Genomic DNA, 20893 nt, shown 5'->3' with positions numbered 1-20893 from the left:
GCCTGCTCCAGCGGCGGGGGATGCTGAACAAGTAATATCGCCCCCCCAATGGCCACACCCCACTGGAATAGAAGCCCTAATGCTGTTCCATGAAGGTGTTTCCAGGGTTACCCCTTCAACCTGAACTGGCTCCCTAGAGGTGACAGGCCCCCTCCTGCTCCCCAGCCTCCATCCCCTTAACTACAAATTATTCCAGGATTTTTTTCTCCCTAGTTTAAAATAAAGGGGGGGGGTCGGAGATCAGGCCAGAGTATGCAGTACCCTGTGAGTCTACTCTGCCCTGGCTGCGCCCCCCAGGGGCTCTCTGTGCCCGTTCTGGGGACAGGTCTGATTAAAACTGTGAGTACCCACCCAAGCCAGAACAGGGGCTGGGTTAGTCTGGGGGAGGGTGCACAGGGGCTGGCCGTTCATTGAGAGTCGGCTGGCATGGTGGTTACCTTCTATAGCAAAGGAGCGGCTGGAGAAAAACTCAAGCTGGCCTTGTCACAGAATGGCTCCCCGCTGATGCGGAAAGCAGGTCTGGGGTCCTGCCACTCCCTGGATGCGGAAGGGGTAGCAGATTGACTGGGTGGTTGGGGGGGGGGGCAATGAAAGGAGTGCTGCTGCCTCTGCACGGTTTGCTTTAGAGACAGGCCTGAACCTCAAAGCGTGGATCTCTGCGGCCTGGAGCTCTTGAGGATGGGCTGGTGGTGAAAGCAGCTTGATGCGTGGCTCCTGCCTGCCCTCGCAGCCCCGGCCCTGCCGCCACAACGCTGTCTCACCCACAGGCAGCCAGGGCCTGGGAGCCGAGTGTGGGCTCGTACACAGACGCATTGCCAAGTGGGAGCAGCCTTCAAAGCATTGGGATTGCTCAGCTGTGGCTGGGAGTCGCTTGCAGTGTCCCTCGGCACCCTGGCAGCCTGGCGGGAGACAGCCCATCTCTGACGGCACCGCTTTGGGCAGCAGGGAAAGCCCTCCCCCTCGGCCCCGCTCCAAGCCTGCATTTCACGACAGCTGCCCCATGTTTTAAAAACCCACATGAGCCAGACACCCAAGGGAAGCAAAGCCCAGCTCCCGGCGTCGCTGCGCTGAGCCATCTGTCACATCATTAAAAAAATAAATCTTCCGTCTCTGAGGCTGAGCCACCCACTCCTGCCTCTGGGGGCAGCACCAGGTAACCATGTGGAATCTGCCCCGGAACCGCAGCCGGACGGTGAGCCCTTTGCGGGCCAGGGGAAGCAAACTACCAGCCCTGGCCGCACTCCACAGGGTGCGGCTCGTCTTGCATCCCTCCGGAAAGGATCAAAGGAAGTGGTGGCCGCACGCAGTCTGCTCTGTACATTTACTCCTTCCTTCTTTGCCACCTTCCTGCAACCCCCAGGCAACCCACCCTTCTCCCCTCTGCCACTGCAAGCAGCCCCACAGCTGCTGCAGGGTAAACAGCTGCTCCAGGCAAGGCGAGGGTCCCCTAGCTGTGGGCCCGGCCGGTGGGGAGAAGCCTCCTGTGTCCATCCCGGCCAGTGCTCTGCCCTCAAGTCTCTGAGCCTTGCTGCGGTAGCCCCATGGCAGCCTCTGGTTCGGGCTGGAGGATCCAGGCAGCTAACAACCTTGCCGACAGAGGGTGGAGATGGCCACCCGTCTCGCTAATGCTGGATGACTGCCACTCAATGGAGGGCAGGGAGGGGTGGGGCACTGGGGCAAGGGGGAGTCACCGGCTCCTAGGCTGGGGAGTTCGCTCCCCCCGGCTCCTCAGCAGAGAGTGTCCGTGTTGAAGGAGAGCTGAGCCTGCAGAGAGAAGAGCGGCAGGGGGTCACATGACAGCAGCCAGTCTCAGTGGTTCTGATCTGTGCAGGGTCTGCAACCCCCCCCAGGCCCTGCTGGTGAAAGTGAGATGCCCCCACCCACCCAGCAGGGAATTAGGCTCTGGGAGTACTGCTCTGGTTCCACCAAGCCAGGCATCCCTCAGCTGGACCAGCCCCAGGCACTGAGACCCAGCTGCTCTCCTGGAAAGCTTCTGGGACCATCCCCCCTGCAGGCCCAGAGGAGAAGCCAGTCAGGAGAGCTCAGGGGCTGGGGAATGGGTGTCTCCCTGGGAGCCGCAGGCAGGGCACAAGGGGCATCACCCCTTGTCAGGGAATGGGACTTAGACAGCAGAGGCTGCCTGAGCAGATTCCTGCAGCCTGAGGGCTGGGTTCTGACTCCGATCCTGGCAGGGCAGCCCCTTGGCTGCAGTGGAGTCTTGGCAGGTTCTGTCTGGTGCAATGGGCAGCAGAGTTTGGGCCAAACTTTGGTCTGGGATTGGCTGGCAAAATCCACTTTGGGGTCTTTGTTTCTTCCCTATTCTCCAGAGCAGTGCAATACCCAGGGACTCCCCGTCATGCCCGAGAGCTCAGCGTTCACCATGCCCTGCACCGGCACAGGTCGGAAAGGGCAGTGCTCTGCCCTGGGAAAGCTCCGTGGGATGTCTGGGGACGGGAGCTGCAGATGTTCCAGGGTCCGCTCACCCTCTCCTCCTCGAAGCTGATCAAGCCCTCGTCATCTGTCTCCAGGTCCTCAGGCTCCTCCACCACCAGGGCCCGCAGCTCGGTGGGGGTGGCGCGGGGCCGCAGCAGGCTCAGGATGTGCTCCAGCGGTGACTGGATCGAGCAGCTGGGGCTGGTCTCCTGCTGCTCCAGGTTGTCACTTTGTTTCTTGGCAAAATTCACAAACACCTGGAAGAGCAAAGGTGAAAGCGCCACTCTCTAGATGGGGTTCAGGAAATCCCATGCCCCACCCACGTAAGGGGGGTGGTTTTCAATCCCACCCTCCAGCCTGTGTGCACAGCCTGTGGGAATGGAGTCCATCACCTGGGGGCTCTGCACTGCGACCCCCAGCTCCAGTGGAGATCAGCCCCAGCACTGGGACCTTGGGAGGCTTCCACACATGGATGCGGCCACATGCACCCATGCTCACAGATAGCAGTGCAGCTGTGGTCTGGGGCCACGGAAGGGCCCACCAGGGTGAAATGCCTAATGGAAGCTGGTGCTGGACAATGAACTGGCTGTAGCTAGCGCATTCCTGCACTTACAATGGGTTGCCCCAGAGCAGGCTGCAACTGTGCTGCACTAACAGCCCTTCCCAAGAACCCCCGCCCAGACGGGGCATGTGCCGGCCCCACCCAGGCTGCCCCTGGGACTCACATTATCAAGTGTGGTCTGGCTGACGGAGTAATCCTCGATGCCCAGCACGTCCACCACCTGCTCCATCTTGCTGAAGACCTGGGCTAGTGAGATCTGCTCAGACTTGAGCTGGTACTGCACCTTGGTGTGGTGTCGCTCCTGTGGGAGTGGGACAGGCATCAGGCTCGCCCCCAAGGGGGCAGGATGAGGCACTGGCCAGCTTCTCCGCCTGCCCCCTGCCCATGCACCCCTCCAGTCCCTCTGTGAAGCGAGAGCAGGGGTCCCCCATGTGAGGCCCAGCACTGCCCCACAGCTCCTGCCAGTGGCAAGAGACACTCCCAGTGTTCAGAGGGCTGAGGGGGGAACCTAGTCAAATGCTTGGAAGCCCCGATGACCCCATCCTGCACCAAGGGGCAGCTCCTGGCCCTCTCTGGCCAGTCCATCTCTTCCTCTTGGACTCGGCCATGTGTTTTGTGGTGACCCACTGGCCGTGGGTCTGATCATGGGGCACAAGTCCATGGGGAGGGTAAAGGTGCGACTGCCTGCTCTTTGGGAGAGCAGCTGGGGATGTTTGTTGTCAGCCCAGGGTGGTGTAAAGAAGTAACTCTACCCTGCCCCCCTTTGCGCTGGGACAGTTTGGGCTCAGGGACAGTGGGGGTGGGGGGCAGTGTGCTGCATCCTATCTCTGACCCCTCCATAAAGCACCAGATGGTGCAACGCTTGTGGTGAAAGCACAAGACCCCTGCCTAGTCCTGTCTGCCACCAGGATATACTGTGTGACCACTTAGGCCATACCAGGCCTCAGTTTTCCACCCGGGCAATGAGGATAATGCTGCCAGGTGACCTCCCAGGGCTGAATTCATTGAAGTGCTGTGGGATCCAGCCATGGGGGGGGAAGGGTCATTATGATGATACCCTGGCCCTAATGCTGCCCCTACTGCTGAACACCGAGGCTCCAGGCTGGCCTCATTGCACACGCTGAGAGTCTGGAGACGACCCCGGTAGGAACACTCAGCCCCCACCCTTCATGCCTGCAGAGGGAGGAAGAGGGGAATCCACACAGAAGCCAGGGGACTGCTGGGGCTCCAGCCAGGTTGTCTCCTGGGCCCTGATCCGGGGAGGAAGCGCTGCGGGGGCGGCCTCACCTTGAGGATGGCCTCGGGGAAGTTCCTGTTGAAGAACCGCACCACCTCCTTGACGCTGACGCTGGATTTGGTCCGCACTGTGATCATGTAGCCATCTCCAAACCTGGGAAGGGCCGAAGACGCCATGTGAATCCACATCCCCCGAGAGGCTCAGCTGCAGCCCAAACCCCCGCCCCGCACAGCAGGGCACAAATCAGTGCCAGGGAGGAGCGTTTGCCCTGAGGAAGTTATCCCTGCAACTCCTTGACTGGCAAGCTCTAGCCAGGATGTCAACCAGCCTAGCCTTCCTCTCTGGGAGCCAGCCATGCTGTCCCTACGTCAATGCAGGCTTGGGAGCAAGAACCAGGGTGCTGCGTGTTGCAGTAAGTTGGCAATTTGTCACCCCTGTGCCATGTGGGACCAACGGGGCAGAATTCCAGCCTCTGGCTGCGCTGCTCAGCCCACATCCCCATGTCTTTGCTCCCCGCAGCTGCACTCATGTGCCTGTCACCCATAAGGAGAGGGGGAGCCTTCCTCATCACGGGGATTGGCACAAAGCGTGCCAGCCAGGGAGCTGCTGGTATGGATGAGGCCAGAAATCCTGAGAACAGAAACGTTCTCCTTAACCTCTGAGGACAGGACAAGAAACAATGGGCTTAAATTGCAGCAAGGGCGGTTTAGGTTGGACATTAGGAAAAACTTCCTAACTGTGAAGGTGGTTAAGCACTGGAACAAATTGTCAAGGGAGGTTGTAAAATCTCTGTCATTGGAGGTGTTTAAGCGCAGGTTAGACAAGTACTTGTCAGGGATGGTCTAGTTATTACATAGTCCTGCCATGAGTACAGGGGACTGGACGAGATGACCTCTCGAGGTCCCTTCCAGTCCTATGATTCTATGATTTATAATTTACAGTGACACTGGCAATCGACACCGTGCCATGACTACCCCACCCTGATACCACGGCAGCATTTCCCAGCCTCCTCTCCGGGATGGGGTGGGGGGGAAAGAGGCTCTGCCGCAGGCATGGGGGCCAGGCAAGTACTCTCCTCGCAGGCCTCTCTGCAGATGGATGGGGCTGTCCCCACGGGCATGGGTGCCGTTCGGGTGCTCTCCTCACAGGCCCCTCTCTCACCGGGGCAGGAATCTCTTACCTGTTTTTCAGGTGCTGGATGCTGCCGAGACACTTGAGCCGCCCGTTCACCATGATGGCCAGCCGGGTGCAGAGCGCCTCGCACTCCTCCATGCTGTGGGAGATGAGGCTGGAGATGAGGAGGGGCAGCCCGGCCTGGTTGTGCGGGGCACAGGTTCCTGCTCTTTGGGTTCACGTGTCCCAGGGGCTGAGCCACTTGTACGGCCTGCACAAGAGTCAGGCTGTGCTAGCCAGAGGGTGCCCGTGGGGTGCTGCGTGGCAGGGCCCTGGAATGCTATCGGTCCAGAAGGGGACACCTCACATGTGAATGGGACCTTGGCTCTTTTGGGGCCCTGATGGCTTCCCTGCCATGGTGGCTGTGCTGCAGGGTTGTTAGTGTAGGGAACCGTGTCATCTCCCTGGGAACTGTTGCCCCTTCTCTTCCCCCACTGCATGCATCCAGCTAGGCCGGGCCGCCCTGCTCCATGGAGAGCTCTCCCGTGCTGGTTCCCACATGCTGGGGTGGGGTGGGGTAGACAAGAGGGAGCTGTCACATCTCAGGCCAGCTGCCCGAGGCCTCACTGACCTGTGGGACGTCAGCACCACAGAGCGGCCCGTTTTGATGATGTCCAGGATGAGGTTCCACAGGAAGCGCCGGGCCTTGGGGTCCATGCCCGTCGTGGGCTCGTCCTTCAAGAGGGAAGAGAGGCTGAGGTCACTTACCCTGGCCTCCTGCCCTGGGCCCAGCCTTTCCTCCTCCCTCCCCCCTCGCACTGCCACCTCCCCTCGCCCTTTATGCATTATCCTATTGGTCCTGCTTTGAGCAGGGGCTGGACTAGATACTTCCTGAGGTCTCTTCCAACCCTGAGATTCTACGATTCTATGGTCACAGGGGTTCTCAACCTTTTTCTTTCTGAGCCCCACCCCCATGTTATAAAAACTCCACGGCCCACCTGTGCCACCATCACTGGTTTTCTGCATATAAAAGCCAAGGCCGGCATTAGGGGGTAGCCAGCAGGGCAATTGCCTGGGGCCCCAGGCCACAGGGCTCCTCACCAAGCGACATTGCTCCAGCTTCGGCTTCAGCCCTCAGTGCCAGGGTTTCAACTCCTTGCGGCAGGGCTTCAGCTTTCTCCTTGGGCCCCAGCTTGCCCTGCTTGGTGACCCTCCTGAAACCTGCTCGTGGCCCCTAGGGAGACTCGGACCCCTGGTTGAGAACCACTGATGCATCAGGTGTATCACGGTAGCACCCAGAAGCCCCAGTCCTGGAGCAGGATCATGCTGTCCTAGCCACTGTCTCCTTCTCCTCCTCCCATCTCGATGGCTGCCCCTCAGCCCTGCTGCACACGGCTCGTGTCTGCTCCCCGTTCTGGCCTCATGATGGGTTAGGGCATGTAGTGCAGACCCACCCCGCAGTCAGGGCACCCCCATCCCAGCTCACACCCCAGCACTGGCCTAGCCCCAGGGGGAGCAAGGGCGCAGAAGAGTCCCGCTCTCAGCCAGGGGGGTTGGCTGGATCCTATGGCTGGGCCTGTCTTATCAAAGGCAGCTAGCTGCCCTCCAGCATTAGCTCAGCTCCAGGCACCTCCCATCCCAATGCTGCATCTGCCCCTTGAGAGAAGCCAGGCGTCAGGCGGACACGAATGGAAGAGCAGAGCCCACTCCTGGGCTCACCCAGACGCCCTGGACACAGACCTGAGCCACATCCCTTCCCTTGGTCCGGGCCTGGCCCACGCTGCTCACCAGGAAGATGAAGGCAGGGAAGCCAATCAGGGCTATGGCCGTGGACAGCTTCCTCTTGTTGCCCCCGCTGTAGGTGCTGGCTGGCTTGTCGGCGTATTTGGTGAGCTCCAGCTTCTTCATCGCCCACTTCACCACCTGGAGGGGGGCACAGCACGAGGAGGCTGTGGTTACTGGGCCCTGCTGGTGACAGACTGCCTCCTGCGAGGGCCCAGCTACCACTGCAACAGGTCCTGGCCATAGTGCAAACGGGGACCAAGGCCTATTGCGGAGGGCTGGAGCAGCTGCCCACGGGGGTTTGGGGAGTTCAAAGGGACATGCTGGATACACTAGGCCCAAATCTCAACAGTGTTAGAATCAGCTGATGTGGACCATCCTCCGCATTCCCATTGGCCCCTCCTTCCAAGCCCAAAAGCCACCCTGCAGAGAAAGTCAGAGCCATCACTCCAGGGAGTTTCCAACCCCTCGCACAAGGCGCAGGTGCTGGTACTCTCTGGGCTGGCCCTCCAGCACGGACCAGCCGAGTGGACATTGCCCAGGCTGGACTCCCATAGAACCACACATCTGGGGTGTGCACGGGATTTCCATGTGCAGATGGGTCTGTGCATGTCTGCCCGTAGGGAGGTGGGCGCGTTGCCAGGTAGGATGCAAGAAGCCTTGCTGCTCACTCCAGAGAGGTTTTTATCCCAAGGCGGCGGGTAGGAGCTGATGGAGGCTTTGGTCTGCCCACAGCAGCTCAGTGGCAAGAGGGGGATAAATTGGCCTCTGGCCTGTCAAACACTCCTGTTGAATTAAGCCCTGGTACTTGGTAGCCATGACCCATGCCACTGGCAGGCAGCCAGTGCTGGCCTTGGGAGCCCTTAGGAAGTACCAGCAGTGCAGTGCCAGGGGCTGTGGCTCCCCCGCTATGACATGAAATGGCTTTTCTAGAGCCAGTGGCACCAGAACCCCCAGCAACATCAAGGCAGAGCCTCTCAAACCTGTGCCTAGGGGCTGTGGCAGCTGTACCCCCTGTACCCAGCCCAGCATCGCCCTTCTTGGGCTGGTGCGGGGTGGGGTGGGCAACAGGATCTGGCCCATGGCAGGGAGAGCTCCTGCTGGTCGAGCGGCAGCCCTGGCTAAGCATAGGGGTGTCACTCCAGCCCAGGGCATGATCACAGAATGAGGGGAGGAGGAAAGCTCTGACCTGCTCGTGCCCAGGATTTCCTGCTCTGGCAGGGACTGGGAAGTTGGCCCTGTGTGATGATCTCTGACTCCCCTTCCTAAGGGCAGAAGCCCGGCACAAATGGTTTCATTCTGCAAAGCCCCAGGAGCTCCCCAAGGCCTTACCCTCTCCTCGTCCTTCCAGGGGATGCCACGTAGCCGGGTGTAGAGCTCCAGGTGCTCCTGTGCCGTGAGCTCGTCGAACAGCGCGTCAAACTGCGGGCAGTAGCCTAAGCTTTGCTGCACCTGGAGGAGCTCCTTCAGGATGCTACGGGGAGAGGAAGGATGGTGCAATGGTTAGGGCACTAACCCAGCACTTGGGAGATCTGCGTTCAAGTCCCTGCTCCACCACAGGCTTCCTGTGTGACTTTGGGCAAGTTCCTTCCTGGCTCTGTGCCTCAGTTTCCCCATCAGTAAAACACAGCTGGCTGGGGGTGGTTGACATGTGAGCAGAGCAGGCTACATCTGTGATCACTTTCTAGAGCTTTGCTACTGGACTGCTTCCTGCTTTGGAAAAACCAAATCCATGGGCAGCCTGCATTCCCCCACAGCAACATCACGGGCCAAGGTCACTGAAAGTTCCAGGGGGGATGGATTTGCTTCAGTGCGAGTGGCACCAAGGGTCCCTCCCAGGGCTGGCTGGGCACTCGCCATGAGGCCCACCCACAGGCTGAGCTCCAGTCCCTCCCAGGAATGGGTGCACTGCCCATCACCCAGCGTAAACCTGACTGTGCCCCATCTGCGGGTACCTGTGCCCGTTGATGAAGGCTTCCCCTCCGGTGGTGCTCTCGTCCCCAGTCAGCATCTTGAAGGTGGTGGTCTTCCCTGCCCCGTTGACGCCCAGCAGCCCAAAGCACTCCCCGGGCCGCACGCCCACGCACAGACGGTCCACGGCCAGGATGCGCCCAATCTTGCGGGATTTGTACACCTGACCCGACAGGAACAAAAGGGCAGCTCACTGCCATGCCTGCGGTGGGCTAGGATCCCTGGCCGCGGAGGGATCTGAACCCTGCAAGGCAAGGGGCTGGGCTCGCGACACACCAGCACTGCCCAGGCCAAAGGCAGGCACAAGGCAAATGCACCAGTCCCCCCAGCCAACAGCTGTACTCTGGATGAGCTGGAGACCTGCCCCAGGCTCCAAACCCAACCCCCACAACGTCACATGTATGCGGGCACCATTCTCCTCTGATTCTGGGATGTAGCACCCCTCTCCCACCTGTGCCGGCTGGGGGATCTCCCGCCTGCCTGCCCCATGCTCACAGGGTAGGATCACATACAGAGGCTGATGTCTCTGAGCTAACACAGCCATACCTCTGAGCTCAAGTGGCAAAGGCTCCTGACTTGAGCTCGAGAGGGCCTGGGGTCAGCGACCCACAAAGGGGGGTGGTGCCAGATCTATTCCCAGAGAGAGGGTGGAGAGGCCTTGTCTTGTCCTGGGCTAAAGGGGGCCATCGGTGAGGACAGAGCTGCTCCTACCTTGGTGAGATTCTCAATCTTGAGCATGTCATTGTCGGCATCGCCGCGCAGGACCCGGTGCCGTTCATTTGCCACGTCAATGTCATCCTCAATGGGCTTGTTGGAGACGGACAGCCGCCTGCAGGAGCAGGAGATGGTGTGAGATGGGTCAGGGGAGCTGTGCTGCATGGCCAGATAAGCCACAAGGTCTATGCTCCCTTCCTTCTCCCAGCAGAGGGGACTTGGGGCCTTCACAAGGCAGTGTGGTCCAGTGAATGGAGCACAAGGCCAGGGCCCAGGAACCCCTGATTTCTAACCCTGCCTCTGTTCCAGCTTGCTAGATGACTGTATCCGGTCACCACCCTCCACTGTGCCTCCATTTCCCTACTGTAAAATGGGGTTGGTACCCCCCACCTCACAAAGGGCTGTCCGGATTCAGAGGACTGGGGATTAATGGCCCCGCTGGCAGTTTGATCTGCAGAGGAGTGACCCAGTTGGGAACAAATCTGTCCCTCTGGACCCAGGCTGAGCCATAAACTGCTCCTAGCCTCTTCCTGGATGGGCAGGGGGTTACTAAGCAATGGTGGGATATGTGCTCTCTAGGAGCAGAGAGGCCACATGACAGGCTACATGCTTTGTAGACCCAGCAACTGGGGTAATATGTTCTGCTTCTGAACTGGGGGGTGCTTATCTGAACCCCAGGCAGGCCCCAGAACTTGTCCCCCGCCACCCACTGGGATGAATTCATAGCCTGTGGCTCTCCGGGGGGCGCCATCTTGTTCTGTGACTATGTCCCCTGATCCAGCCTGGCATCATGGCCGCCATGTCTGACACTCAGGGAGAACCCGAAGAACACTGTGCGCAGAGCCTCCCAATGCCCCCGACCCCACCACTCACTGTGGCTTCCGGAGGAAGTTATATTGGCACATGATGGTGATGAAGAAACCTACGAAGCCTTCAATCGTCATGGCGACCAGGCCCCGGGTCACAATGTCCCACTCAAAGGGCGATTTCATCTTATCAAACTGCCCTGGGGGGGGGCAAATGAAGAATTAACAAGGGATAAGATCAGACCAAGATAAGAGCATAGGACTTACCACACTGCGCCCAGGTCAAGCACCCATCTGGTATGGCATCCTGTCCCTGACAGTGACTAGTACTAGTGCTTCAGAGGAAGGCACGAACCCCCAGCAAATGCACTGTACTGGAGGGATGGGGATTCCTTCCTGATCAACATGTGCCCTGAAGCATGAGGGCTGAGAGCACCAGTATTTTTTTCCCCCAAGATACCAATACAAGAGATTAACAGAGAGACAAGTCTTCTTAAACAAAGTAACCCTGGCAAACAGACGAGTCCTCCTAATAATGCATAAGGAAGGAAATATTCACAGACAAAATCACCAGTGACTACACTGCTGAAATTTCCCGGTAGAAGGCCATTATAAATGCCCTGTAAACGATCTCAAACAACACCTAGCTTGTCGGCTCTGAGGCCCTGATCCTGCCAAGAAGCAGACACATGCTCACCTGTGCACACCGAGTGGTGCCAGTGACATCAATGGACCCACTCACAGGGAGTAAAGTTACGCATATGGGTAAATACAGTAACTCCTCACTTAATGTCCTCCCGCTTAACATTGTTTTGAAGTTACGTTGCTGCTCCATTAGGGAACATGCTCGTTTAAAGTTGTACAATGCTGCCTTATAACGTTGTTTGGGTGCCTGCTCTGTCCACTGCTTGTAAGATTCTGTGGAAGAGCAGCGACTTTACAAGAGAACATTGCACAAGTTCCTCTTTTCCGCCTCCTCCTCCTCCCTCCCAGTGCTTCCCCCGCTGGCAAACAGCTGTTTGGTGGCACTTAGGACTTTCTGAGAAGGAGCGGGGATGCGGTGTGCTACAGAGAAGTGGTGGAGTGGGGGTGGGAAGAGGTGGGCCTGGAGTGGAGTGGGGATGGGAAGAGGCGGGCCTGGAGCAAAGTCAGCGCCTGTTCTTCTGGGGGGAAGCCTGCGCCAGGTGCTTCCTAGTGTCCTTGCCTGCAGCGGGCTGTGCCTGTGTGGGGTAAGCCAGGGGCACCTCCCTCCCACAGTACAGGTACAGTACATAATGTTTTTTGTCTGCCCCCAAAAAATTTCCTTGAAACCTAACCCCCCGCAGTTACATAAAATCTTATGGGAAAACTGGATTCGTTTAACATCGTTTCACTTAAGGTTGTATTTTTCAGGAACGTAACTACAATGTTAAGTGAGGAGTTACTGTACTTGTAGGGTCGGGGCTTTAGATCTTAAGCTCTTGGTCTGTGTATGAAGGATGCTGAGCAAAACGGGCCCCTGATAAATTATAATTAAATGCTACAGTGAGAAGCACAGATCTTAGTACACTGTCCACAACTAAGTTCAAGGAAAACCAAGGAGCAATGAAAGCCAACATTTTCATAATGCTGCCTGATACAAATGCAGGGCTGCAGACTCTCTGTTAGGAACAGACATTTGCCCACTAGGTGGAAGATAACCAAAGGGAGAAAGAGGTTTTAATTAAACACACTACATTACTGGAGTGGGACTCTGAAATGGAAACATATTTTCTTTCTAATGAAGGTGACAGTGGTTTCGCTTTCAATTTTGCTTCATTTCTGGGTTCAATGGCACACAGCATTTTGGGTGATTTGTTGTCATCAGCGCTACATCTAGACGGAACAATGCCTTTCCATCCAGACATCCTTCACCAGTAAAGTCATCTTGCCACTTTACAATATCAACTACATGGAAAATGCGAATTATAAGTCCTTGGTTTTTTAAAGGATTTCTCGGTACTTTCTGGAGCAGATTCTAAGATGCCGGCAGCTCTGGAATTAAATATGAAAGCAGTTTGGAAAGTGGAAAGAGGTTTCCAGGACCAAGTTAAAGGGACCCCAGTCAGACAGTGAGCTCCTTGGAGCAGGGACTGATTTTTGTTCTATGTCTGTACAGCGCCTTGCACAATGTGGTCCTGGTCCTTGCACATGGCTCCTAGTCACCATAATAATACAAATAATAAATGACAGGAGGAAAAAAGTCTGTACAAATGGCTAGAGCTTCCTCCAGAGTGAATTGCAAAAAGTCCAGTGATCACTAATAATAGAAACCGCATCTCTGATGCACTCAGTGGAACTTGGACAAAGCGTAAGTTGGGAAATTTAGGCTAGTTTCTTCTGGGCTACGTGACGCTAACAGTGAGCGAGACGGTCGGAACCGATGCAGCCCTTGTGATTACACTGCGGTCGTGGCTAACAGCCCTAGCCATGCCCCATGGATTGTGCTAGGTGCTGCACAAATACAGAACAATAAGATGTGTGGCAAGATACCTCTTTTCTCTCACCAGCCTTAGCATTTCTCCCTTCTGGTAATGGTGGGCCTGGGGTAATCAGTCCCACACAGGCAGGGTTTGCCTTCCCCTTTGGTGCTTCCTTGGTTGGGTCTTCATGATAGGTCTGAGGGTAAGCCTAAGAGGTGCTCCTTCCCCCACTCAGAAAAGGGAAATAGTCCCACAGACCCAAACAAATGGGTGATACCTTTCCCTGCCTCCTCGCTGGGACAGGGTGTCATCCTCTTGTTTGTCCTGGGGTGTCAGTCGTTCCCCTTCCTGGCACTCAGGCTTGTCTGCTTCCCCTGTGGGAAGGAACACCACCTCTCCTCCTGGAGAAGCTACTTCCTTGCTGCTGCTAGCCTGGTAACAGCTGGTGTCTCCCTCTCTCTCCTCCCTTTCTCTCACTGGAGAAGGGGTATTAAAAGGTCTCAGGCAGCCCTTAATTGGATTCAGGTGTCTCTAATTAACCTGAGGTAACCCCTTCTCAGTTTGTAAGAAAAAGGGCCTTTAACATTCTAGGGCTCACATATCTGCCTTCCACTGCCCTCTTGCGGCTGTCCGGCCTGATGTTATCACAGATGGTACCTGCCCGTTCCCGCCCCCCCATAGACTGCATCAGCTCTCACTTCCTATCTCTACCATGCAAACCTGCCCAGCAGCCACGCTGGGTGCCAAGGACAGCCAGTGGGTAAGGTCAGTGACTTGCTGCCCCTTCCCGTGTCTGAGCGAGGGCCTTACCGATCTTGGCGTAGTATTCGTTGATGTATTCATTGTAGGCCATTTCCATCAGCCCATGGCCCAGGTTGTAGTTGGGGAAGATGAGGAAGCAGCTCTTCAGGTAGCTGTTAACGACCTTCAGGTCCTGCCGAGATGGGAGGAGGGGGAGATGACAACCCCCCAAATTGCCTTGTGCCCACCCTGCTAGAAGTGCCCCAGAGACCAAAGGCTGCAGCATGTGGCGTGAGGATCTCCTGCACGGCCTCTCTGGTGCGAGGTCTCACCGCTGGCACGCAGTCTGCACTATGGCCCCCTCCCTCCCCCACCTGTCACAGGCTCCCTGCAATCCTGGCCGTTGGTTTGGCGGCCACGCTGGCCTGGAAAATCACAGGAACGGGCCCACAGCAGTTCCAGCAGGGCTGAGGATGGCTGATCTAGGCAGGACAGGGAAGGCCAGCCCCACCCCTTTTGGGGGGCCCACAGGAGCACCTACCTTGTCGTGCTCGAAGAGCTGCAGCAGAAAGGTGGCAACAGTGGCTGTGATGCCAATGAAAAGGTTGATAACGATCAGGAAGACGTATGCTGAGCTGGGCACCTCAAACCAGAAGGAGGCAGGGTACATGATGGGGGTGATGGACCAGCTGGTGTCAACAGGATGCCAAGGTGAGTGCATCATACAGAGGACCGAGCCCTGGCCCTGCCCGTACCGCCTGGCCTGCCCACCCCATTCATACTAGGTCTACTGAGCCACAGCCTCAAACTCTGGGATCCTTGGTTCATTGGCTAGAAACACAGAGGAGCTTTAGCCAATCCTCAGCCAGCTCCTCCCAGAGCAAATCCTGAGCCAGTGAAGGCTGCCTGAGACAGTCTCCAAATAAAACACATAAGCAACCTCTCCGCCTTGCTCTAGTGACTTCCACCACGGATCTCGAAGCACTTCAGACACCAGTGGAGCCTGCCTTGCACGATGGGTCGCAGACAGGGGACATCCTTACCCAAATCATGGCCCACATTTTCAGAAGTAGCTTCCATTTGTGAGCTTCCAGCTCGAGGGGTTTGGGCTGGGGCTGAGCACTCAGAACTCAGAGCTGCAGGTGCTCACGTCCTGAGACCTAGTCTGCACTGGGATCCCTGCCACTGGGGCAGATGGATTCTGGGGTGAGCTGCACCAGGGCAAGACCCAATCTACACCAGTGCAGCCTGTCTGCACCTTGCACCAGTGGCTAAAACTCCAGCGTACACAAGGCCTCAGCATCTCCGGCTGGGCACCTTGAACATTTTGGCCCATGTCATTCGCTCAGGATCCCACACAAAGTTCTTGGCACAGCCAGATCTCCTGACACCCAGCCCCATGCTCTAACCACACAACAATCCTTCATCCCTTCAAGGAACCAGGGGGTTCTTGAGTTCGAGTCAATGGGGAACAGAAGAAGGTCCAGTCTGTGGTAGGATGGGTCAGGGATGGCCTCATGGGGTGGCAGCACAGAGCAGCCCAGAGGCTGACAGATGGGTCTGGCTTCAGAATTTATAATTCTACAGTGACGAAAACATCTGTCAGAACAGAAGCCCAAAAGGCAGGACCATACAGCTTCTGGATCATTAGGCATTTTGCTAGAAGGCTGCCCTGACACAGTGCTCCCCGCTCCGTTGCTGGCTATTAGAAACTCCCCATCTAGCCGTGCGTGTGAAGCTAGTGCTGGGCTGGCAGCCTGAGCCAGAGGCTGTCCATTTATCCACATCACAGGGACAGCATGGGCAGCAGCAGTCCAACCTTCCCTCGTCGGGCCCTGCTGACGCCCCTCATCACTGCTTTCCTTTTATTCCCCTCCCAGAGCACGTGTCCCCGCCCCGAGCAATGGCCAGCCAGGCGGACGTACCCATAGAGCAGGAAGAGTGAGAGGACAGCTGGGAAGTTGGTGGGGGACGTATATGCCGGGAGGTCGAACACAAAGAGGATGATGATGCAGCATGTGGCCGGCACCAGGTAATTCAGCTGGAAAACAGACACACCAGAAAAGAGAAAAGGAGGACTTGTGGCACCTTAGAGACTGTCACGGAGTCCCCAGGCGATGATCTGGAACTGCTCCCTAAGGAGCCAGGCAGGACTCTGGGGAAGTCTCCTTTCTGTGAGCAGACTGTCTTCAGGACACACAGCTCACACAACTTCCACCTTCCTGGGTCTGACCTCGGAGCATTCAGCATCCTCTGCCCCTCCGTGCGCTTCCCACAGCGAGTCCGCCCAGGCGGGGTCCTGGGGAAGCCAGAGGGTTCTGCCCCCCAACTCCACAGTCAGACATGACTCTCAGCCAGCCAGTAAAACAGAAGGTTTATTAGAAGACAGGAACATGGTCTAACACAGAGCTTGTAGGTGCAGAGAACAGGACCCCTCAGCTTGGTCCATTTTGTGGGGCAGTGAGCCAGACAACCACGTCTGCATTTCACTCCACATCCCCAGCCAGCCCCAAACTGACTCTCTCCAGCCCCTCCTCCTCTGGGCTTTGTCCCTTTCCTGGGCCAGGAGGGCACCTGATTCCTTTGTTCTCCAAAACTTTAGCTCTTTCCTTGCAGGGGGGAAGGGCCCAGGCCATCAGTTTACCAGGAAACAGGGTGTTGGCCATTCTCTGTGTCCAGACCCCTGCACACATCTGCCCTCTAGGATTCAGCAACAATCATACACCCTTATCCCACCACCTAGACACTTAAGAACTGCATAGGGGAAACTGAGGCACCCCTACAGTATTCAGAGGAAACATTAAGAACAGTCCCGCTTTGTCACAGAGACTAACAAATTTATTTGAGCATAAGCTTTCGTGAGCTACAGCTTACTTCATCGGATGCTGTAGCTCACGAAAGCTTATGCTCAAATAAATTTGTTAGTCTCTAAGGTGTCACAAGTCCTCCTTTTCTTTTTGCGGATACAGACTAACACGGCTGCTACTCTGAAACCAGACACACCAGAGAGGAGAGTGAACTGTGCTGGGGTGGAGCTAAGAGGAGACCCCCATCCTTCTGTCAGGAGGCAGTGAATTCAGAGCCCAGGGAAGCAGGACTGGGGTAGGAGACCCCCACTACAAAGTTTTGACGGCATAGCTATTTTGGTCAGGGGGTAAAAAACCACACACCCCCAAACCGAGATAACGACGCTGGCTAAACCCCCAGCGTGCACGCAGCAATGCTGATAGACAGGGCTTATGGCCGCTTAGCGTTGGGGGAGGTGGTGTTACTATGGTGATAAAAACATCTTCTCTCAGCACACCCTGCGTCCACACTCAGGGGCTCTGCTGGTGCAGCCATATTGGCAAAGCATCTATAGTGCAGACAAAGTCCCAGCCTATGGGCTTTGCTCCCAAACTGGTCTCACCGTGCTCAGGGCCAAATACAAAACCAGCCTTTTAGGCTCTCGGTAAATCACCCCACCCCCACCCCAATAACCTACCCGCCAAGGAAGCTATTTCTCCTACAGGTTGGGCAGGCTGAAAGAGAGCGATGAAGAGATTGTTACGGTGACTTCTTTCCCAAAGGCCTGGAGGTGCTAGACACTGCAGAACCGGGGCCAGACCAGCTCGCACAGAGATCACGTGGAGACTGCCCCTGTCGCACCCTCAGGGCACAGTGTGAAACGGCTGCAATGGAACTTGTCCCATAGCACATTTAATTGCAGACGCCCAGTGGTCCTGTTCTTCTTAAGGGGCCAAAATGGGCCTATTTCATGGCTCGTTCCAGCGATCTCCACTTCCATCACACGTCTCAAAACTCCTCTTCAGAGACGTGAAAAGGGGCCAAAGGAAGCACTGAGCACACCCTGAGCACTCCCCCACAACCTTGCTGAGCTGCCCCCACCCCTCACTCCAGGTCTGGGTGGAAAGGCCGAAGGAGGAACTTGCTGTGTTGAAGGACATGGCTCGGAATGGATTGTCCTGCCCACAGGATGTGAGAGAACACAAGTGCCTCACGAACGGCGCCCATTGCCCCACCTGTGCTCCCAGTGCGCCCCACAGACCCACAGCCGAACCCCTTCCCCACCCCCAGCCACCTCACTATAGGTGGCCTGGCTGTGCACTCCCCAGGGCCGATGCCCTAGATGGAGCAAGGGGTAGGATGCAGTCATACCATCAGCGAGGAGCCCACAGCAGAGGTGAGGGAAGCAAGATGCCACATGACAAGCAATCCCCATGGATAGGACAAGGTCCTGGCCAGTGCCCCAGGTGTAAATGAGGCAGCGACCCTCAGCTGATGGGTGGGAAATGCTCTGCAGACCCTTCTCCCAGGGCCGTCTGCTAACTGGGGGAAGGAAGGAGAAGCTCTGGCATGGGAGAGCCTGCGTGATAAGGACCTTTCTGTGGATGGATCACCCCTCCAGGGACACACACGCAGGGCTGGACAGAGGCCTCCCGGTGTATAATCCGGTGTATAATCAGCCCCTGCTCAGACAGCCCCCAGGCAGCAACCCTGCTCCCAGGCTCCTTTGCCATCCAGGTCTGAGTGAGGCAGCCCAGTGGCCCTTCTCGGCTCTTACCATGTCCCACACGTAGTTGGCCAACCAGTAGATCACTGGGTCGCAGCCGCTGACAAACTGCAGGTGCTTGGCTTTGGTGGCCTTCTCGGCCACCAGGAACACCACAAAGCTGGCTGGCACGAAGGACATGGCCACGATGATGAAGATGGCGATGACCACGTCCGTGCCTTGCAGGCTGCGGCGGAGGAAGAGCGGCAGAAACGGGAGCAAGAAGGAGGGAAGCAGAGGGGGATGGGGATTAGTCCTGGTGGGAAAACTGTCCCCCAGGTTACTCCACATACCACTACTCACTTCACAGCTGGGTATCCCTGCAAGGAAACCAGCCCAAACGCTGCTCCGTATGTGCACATGCAGGGGAGCGTGTGTTTTGTGGGGCATGAATAAGGCTAGTTGTTAGTCATGGAAACACAGATTTTGGCCCAGATCCTCAGAAGTATTTAGACTCCAAACTTCCATGGATTTCACTGGGGATTAGGAGCCTACATCCCTTCATGGAGTGGGAGCCTGTGTAACTTTGTTTTTCAGGCTGGCCAGGATCTCTCTCCTCTCAGCCTCTTGCAAGGGGTGGCAATGGGCTGGCACAGCTCCTCCCTCCCAGGCCCGGCAACCTTTGCCATAGAAAACCTAGTGGGGGCTTCCTCCATTTTCATCCAACACACTCTCCCCCACCCAGCCAGGCATGTGCACACCACCCGTGAGCCCACTGGGTACACACAGGTAATCCAGGGAGAGGCTGGCACTCGTCTTGTTCATCGGATGGTTGGTCACTGTGATGCCTACAGCAAAACATGACAGAAAACATAGTGAGAGCTGGTGTGTAACAACATCCCCTTGCGCCCCCACCCCCATGGATCAGCCCTGGAACAACCTCTTGCTCTCTCAGCACCCTGCCCCTCAGCTCAGCCCTGACATAGGCCGGGCTCTAGCCACAGCTCCCTTCTGGGGGACAGAAGGGAATTATCCAAGGATCTCAGAGCACTTTGCAAACGTTAACTGACAGGCCTCATGTCAGCCTGGCAAGACCAGCGCCATCCCCATGTCACAGGTGCACACGCTGCAGCATGGAGAGCTTAAGGGACATGCTCAAGGTCATTTAGGGTCTAATCCTGCCCCTACCATGGAGAGACTTGACGCCAATCCCCTGCTCTAACCACTAGACCACAAAGCCTCTCAAGACAGACATGGGTTTTCAAACCCAACTCCCAGTGTCGCAAGAGCAGCCAGACCAGAGTCTGTCTAGTCACTAGCCTGCCCACTAGGACATTTCCTCCTCCCCCTCTGTTAGCCTGTGGTTCGATTCTACACCAGAGCCGGAGGGGTCTGTCTCAGGGGGGGTTTTAGCTCATCTATTCTCATTATTGCTCATCAGGTTGGAGTCCCCAACCTGGCTTGGCCAGCTCACCGTAAGCAGCAGGGTTCCCTCTGCTCTTGGGCAGGTTGGCACGCAGGATGGCGTTGTTCAGCGCGTTCAGATAGGTGGGCATACTGTGGTAGCCCTTGTTGTTGAAGAAGACCTGGAAGGGCAGAGCAGAGATGCACAGTCAGCTCTGAGAGCTCCAGCAGGGTGCCCTGCTCCAGGAGGGGCTGAGGGAGGCCAGGGGAAGAGGAGGGGCTGGGGTGGTTGGCAGCATGTGAAAGCTGGCACCAGGTCCATCCTGCAAGGCCTGGCATAGGGACAGAGTCCCTGTGTGGGGCCCTCTGGGCAGCCGCCTTCCTCCCAAAAGCCGCTCTCTCTAGTCCATGGCCCACGTGGCTTGCAATGGAGCCCACCTCCAAATAACATCAAGCTACCGAGTGCTGCTGAGGGGCACCAGAGACAGCTCTGGCCTCTGCTCACCCAATAGCAGGGGTCGCAGCACGGCAAGCTTCCATGGCGTGATCGCTGGGGGGTACACCTGTCCTCCAGCAAACAAGCTCACTTGAGAGGGGCCCCGGAACAAGATCTGACCTTTTTTCCCTTCCCAAGAGCATGCAGGGAAGTCTGTACATCCCTCTTGCTCTGGGACCCCTTCGGTGGGACTCTGGAAGGAGGGTGGCTCTTTGGGGGATGCAGCGGGATGGGGCTGACACAGGGACAGAACCTTCCCCAGCTCTCAGAACATCCCCCACCTGGGCTGTTCTCCTGACCGCGATCTTCCGCACCATGGGAGGGGCCTGGGCGCCAAAGGACGCTGGGATGGATTTCTGGACATTGCCAACAGTGATCGCTCCATACCTAGGGCAGAAGGGGAAGCAAACAAAAGGCTGGGGCCACCTTCTTTCAGCCCAGGCAACACAGAGAAAAGACAAGCAGTTGGAAGAATGGGACCTGAGCCTCCCCTGAAATGTTGGGCTCCATGAGGGGAACCTGAGTGACAGCAGGACAGTGAACCCCGGCTGGAGTCCCCAGACACCGTTTCCGACCTGAGAGCTGCTCCCACCACCCGCTGTGACCCAACCCCTGAGAGCCGCCTGCTTCATCCACGAGGCCCAGTGTCAAGGCCACTGGACCTTCCCTCCCTGCAGAGCCAGGCCAAGCTGCTCCTTGCT

At 57.1% G+C, this 20893-nt stretch overlaps 1 protein-coding gene across 1 annotated transcript in view; it reads right to left on the bottom strand.

Annotated features, from left to right (window-relative positions):
* Positions 1-20893, bottom strand: part of ABCA2 (ATP binding cassette subfamily A member 2) — a 131653-nt gene continuing 110760 nt past the window's right edge. Inside the window, 18 exon segments of the mRNA XM_043498611.1 lie at positions 1-1764; positions 2484-2690; positions 3159-3296; positions 4283-4385; positions 5413-5505; positions 5977-6080; positions 7134-7268; positions 8460-8601; positions 9083-9261; positions 9810-9927; positions 10686-10818; positions 13870-13993; positions 14342-14489; positions 15726-15841; positions 18365-18539; positions 19080-19140; positions 19767-19878; positions 20474-20579. Coding sequence (XP_043354546.1) covers positions 1729-1764; positions 2484-2690; positions 3159-3296; positions 4283-4385; positions 5413-5505; positions 5977-6080; positions 7134-7268; positions 8460-8601; positions 9083-9261; positions 9810-9927; positions 10686-10818; positions 13870-13993; positions 14342-14489; positions 15726-15841; positions 18365-18539; positions 19080-19140; positions 19767-19878; positions 20474-20579 — 2230 coding nt within the window. The 3' untranslated portion in view covers positions 1-1728.

The sequence above is a fragment of the Dermochelys coriacea genome, chromosome 16, assembly GCF_009764565.3.
Source record: "Dermochelys coriacea isolate rDerCor1 chromosome 16, rDerCor1.pri.v4, whole genome shotgun sequence".
NCBI classification, from domain to species: domain Eukaryota; kingdom Metazoa; phylum Chordata; order Testudines; family Dermochelyidae; genus Dermochelys; species Dermochelys coriacea.
This window is presented reverse-complemented; position numbering and strand designations above follow the sequence as displayed.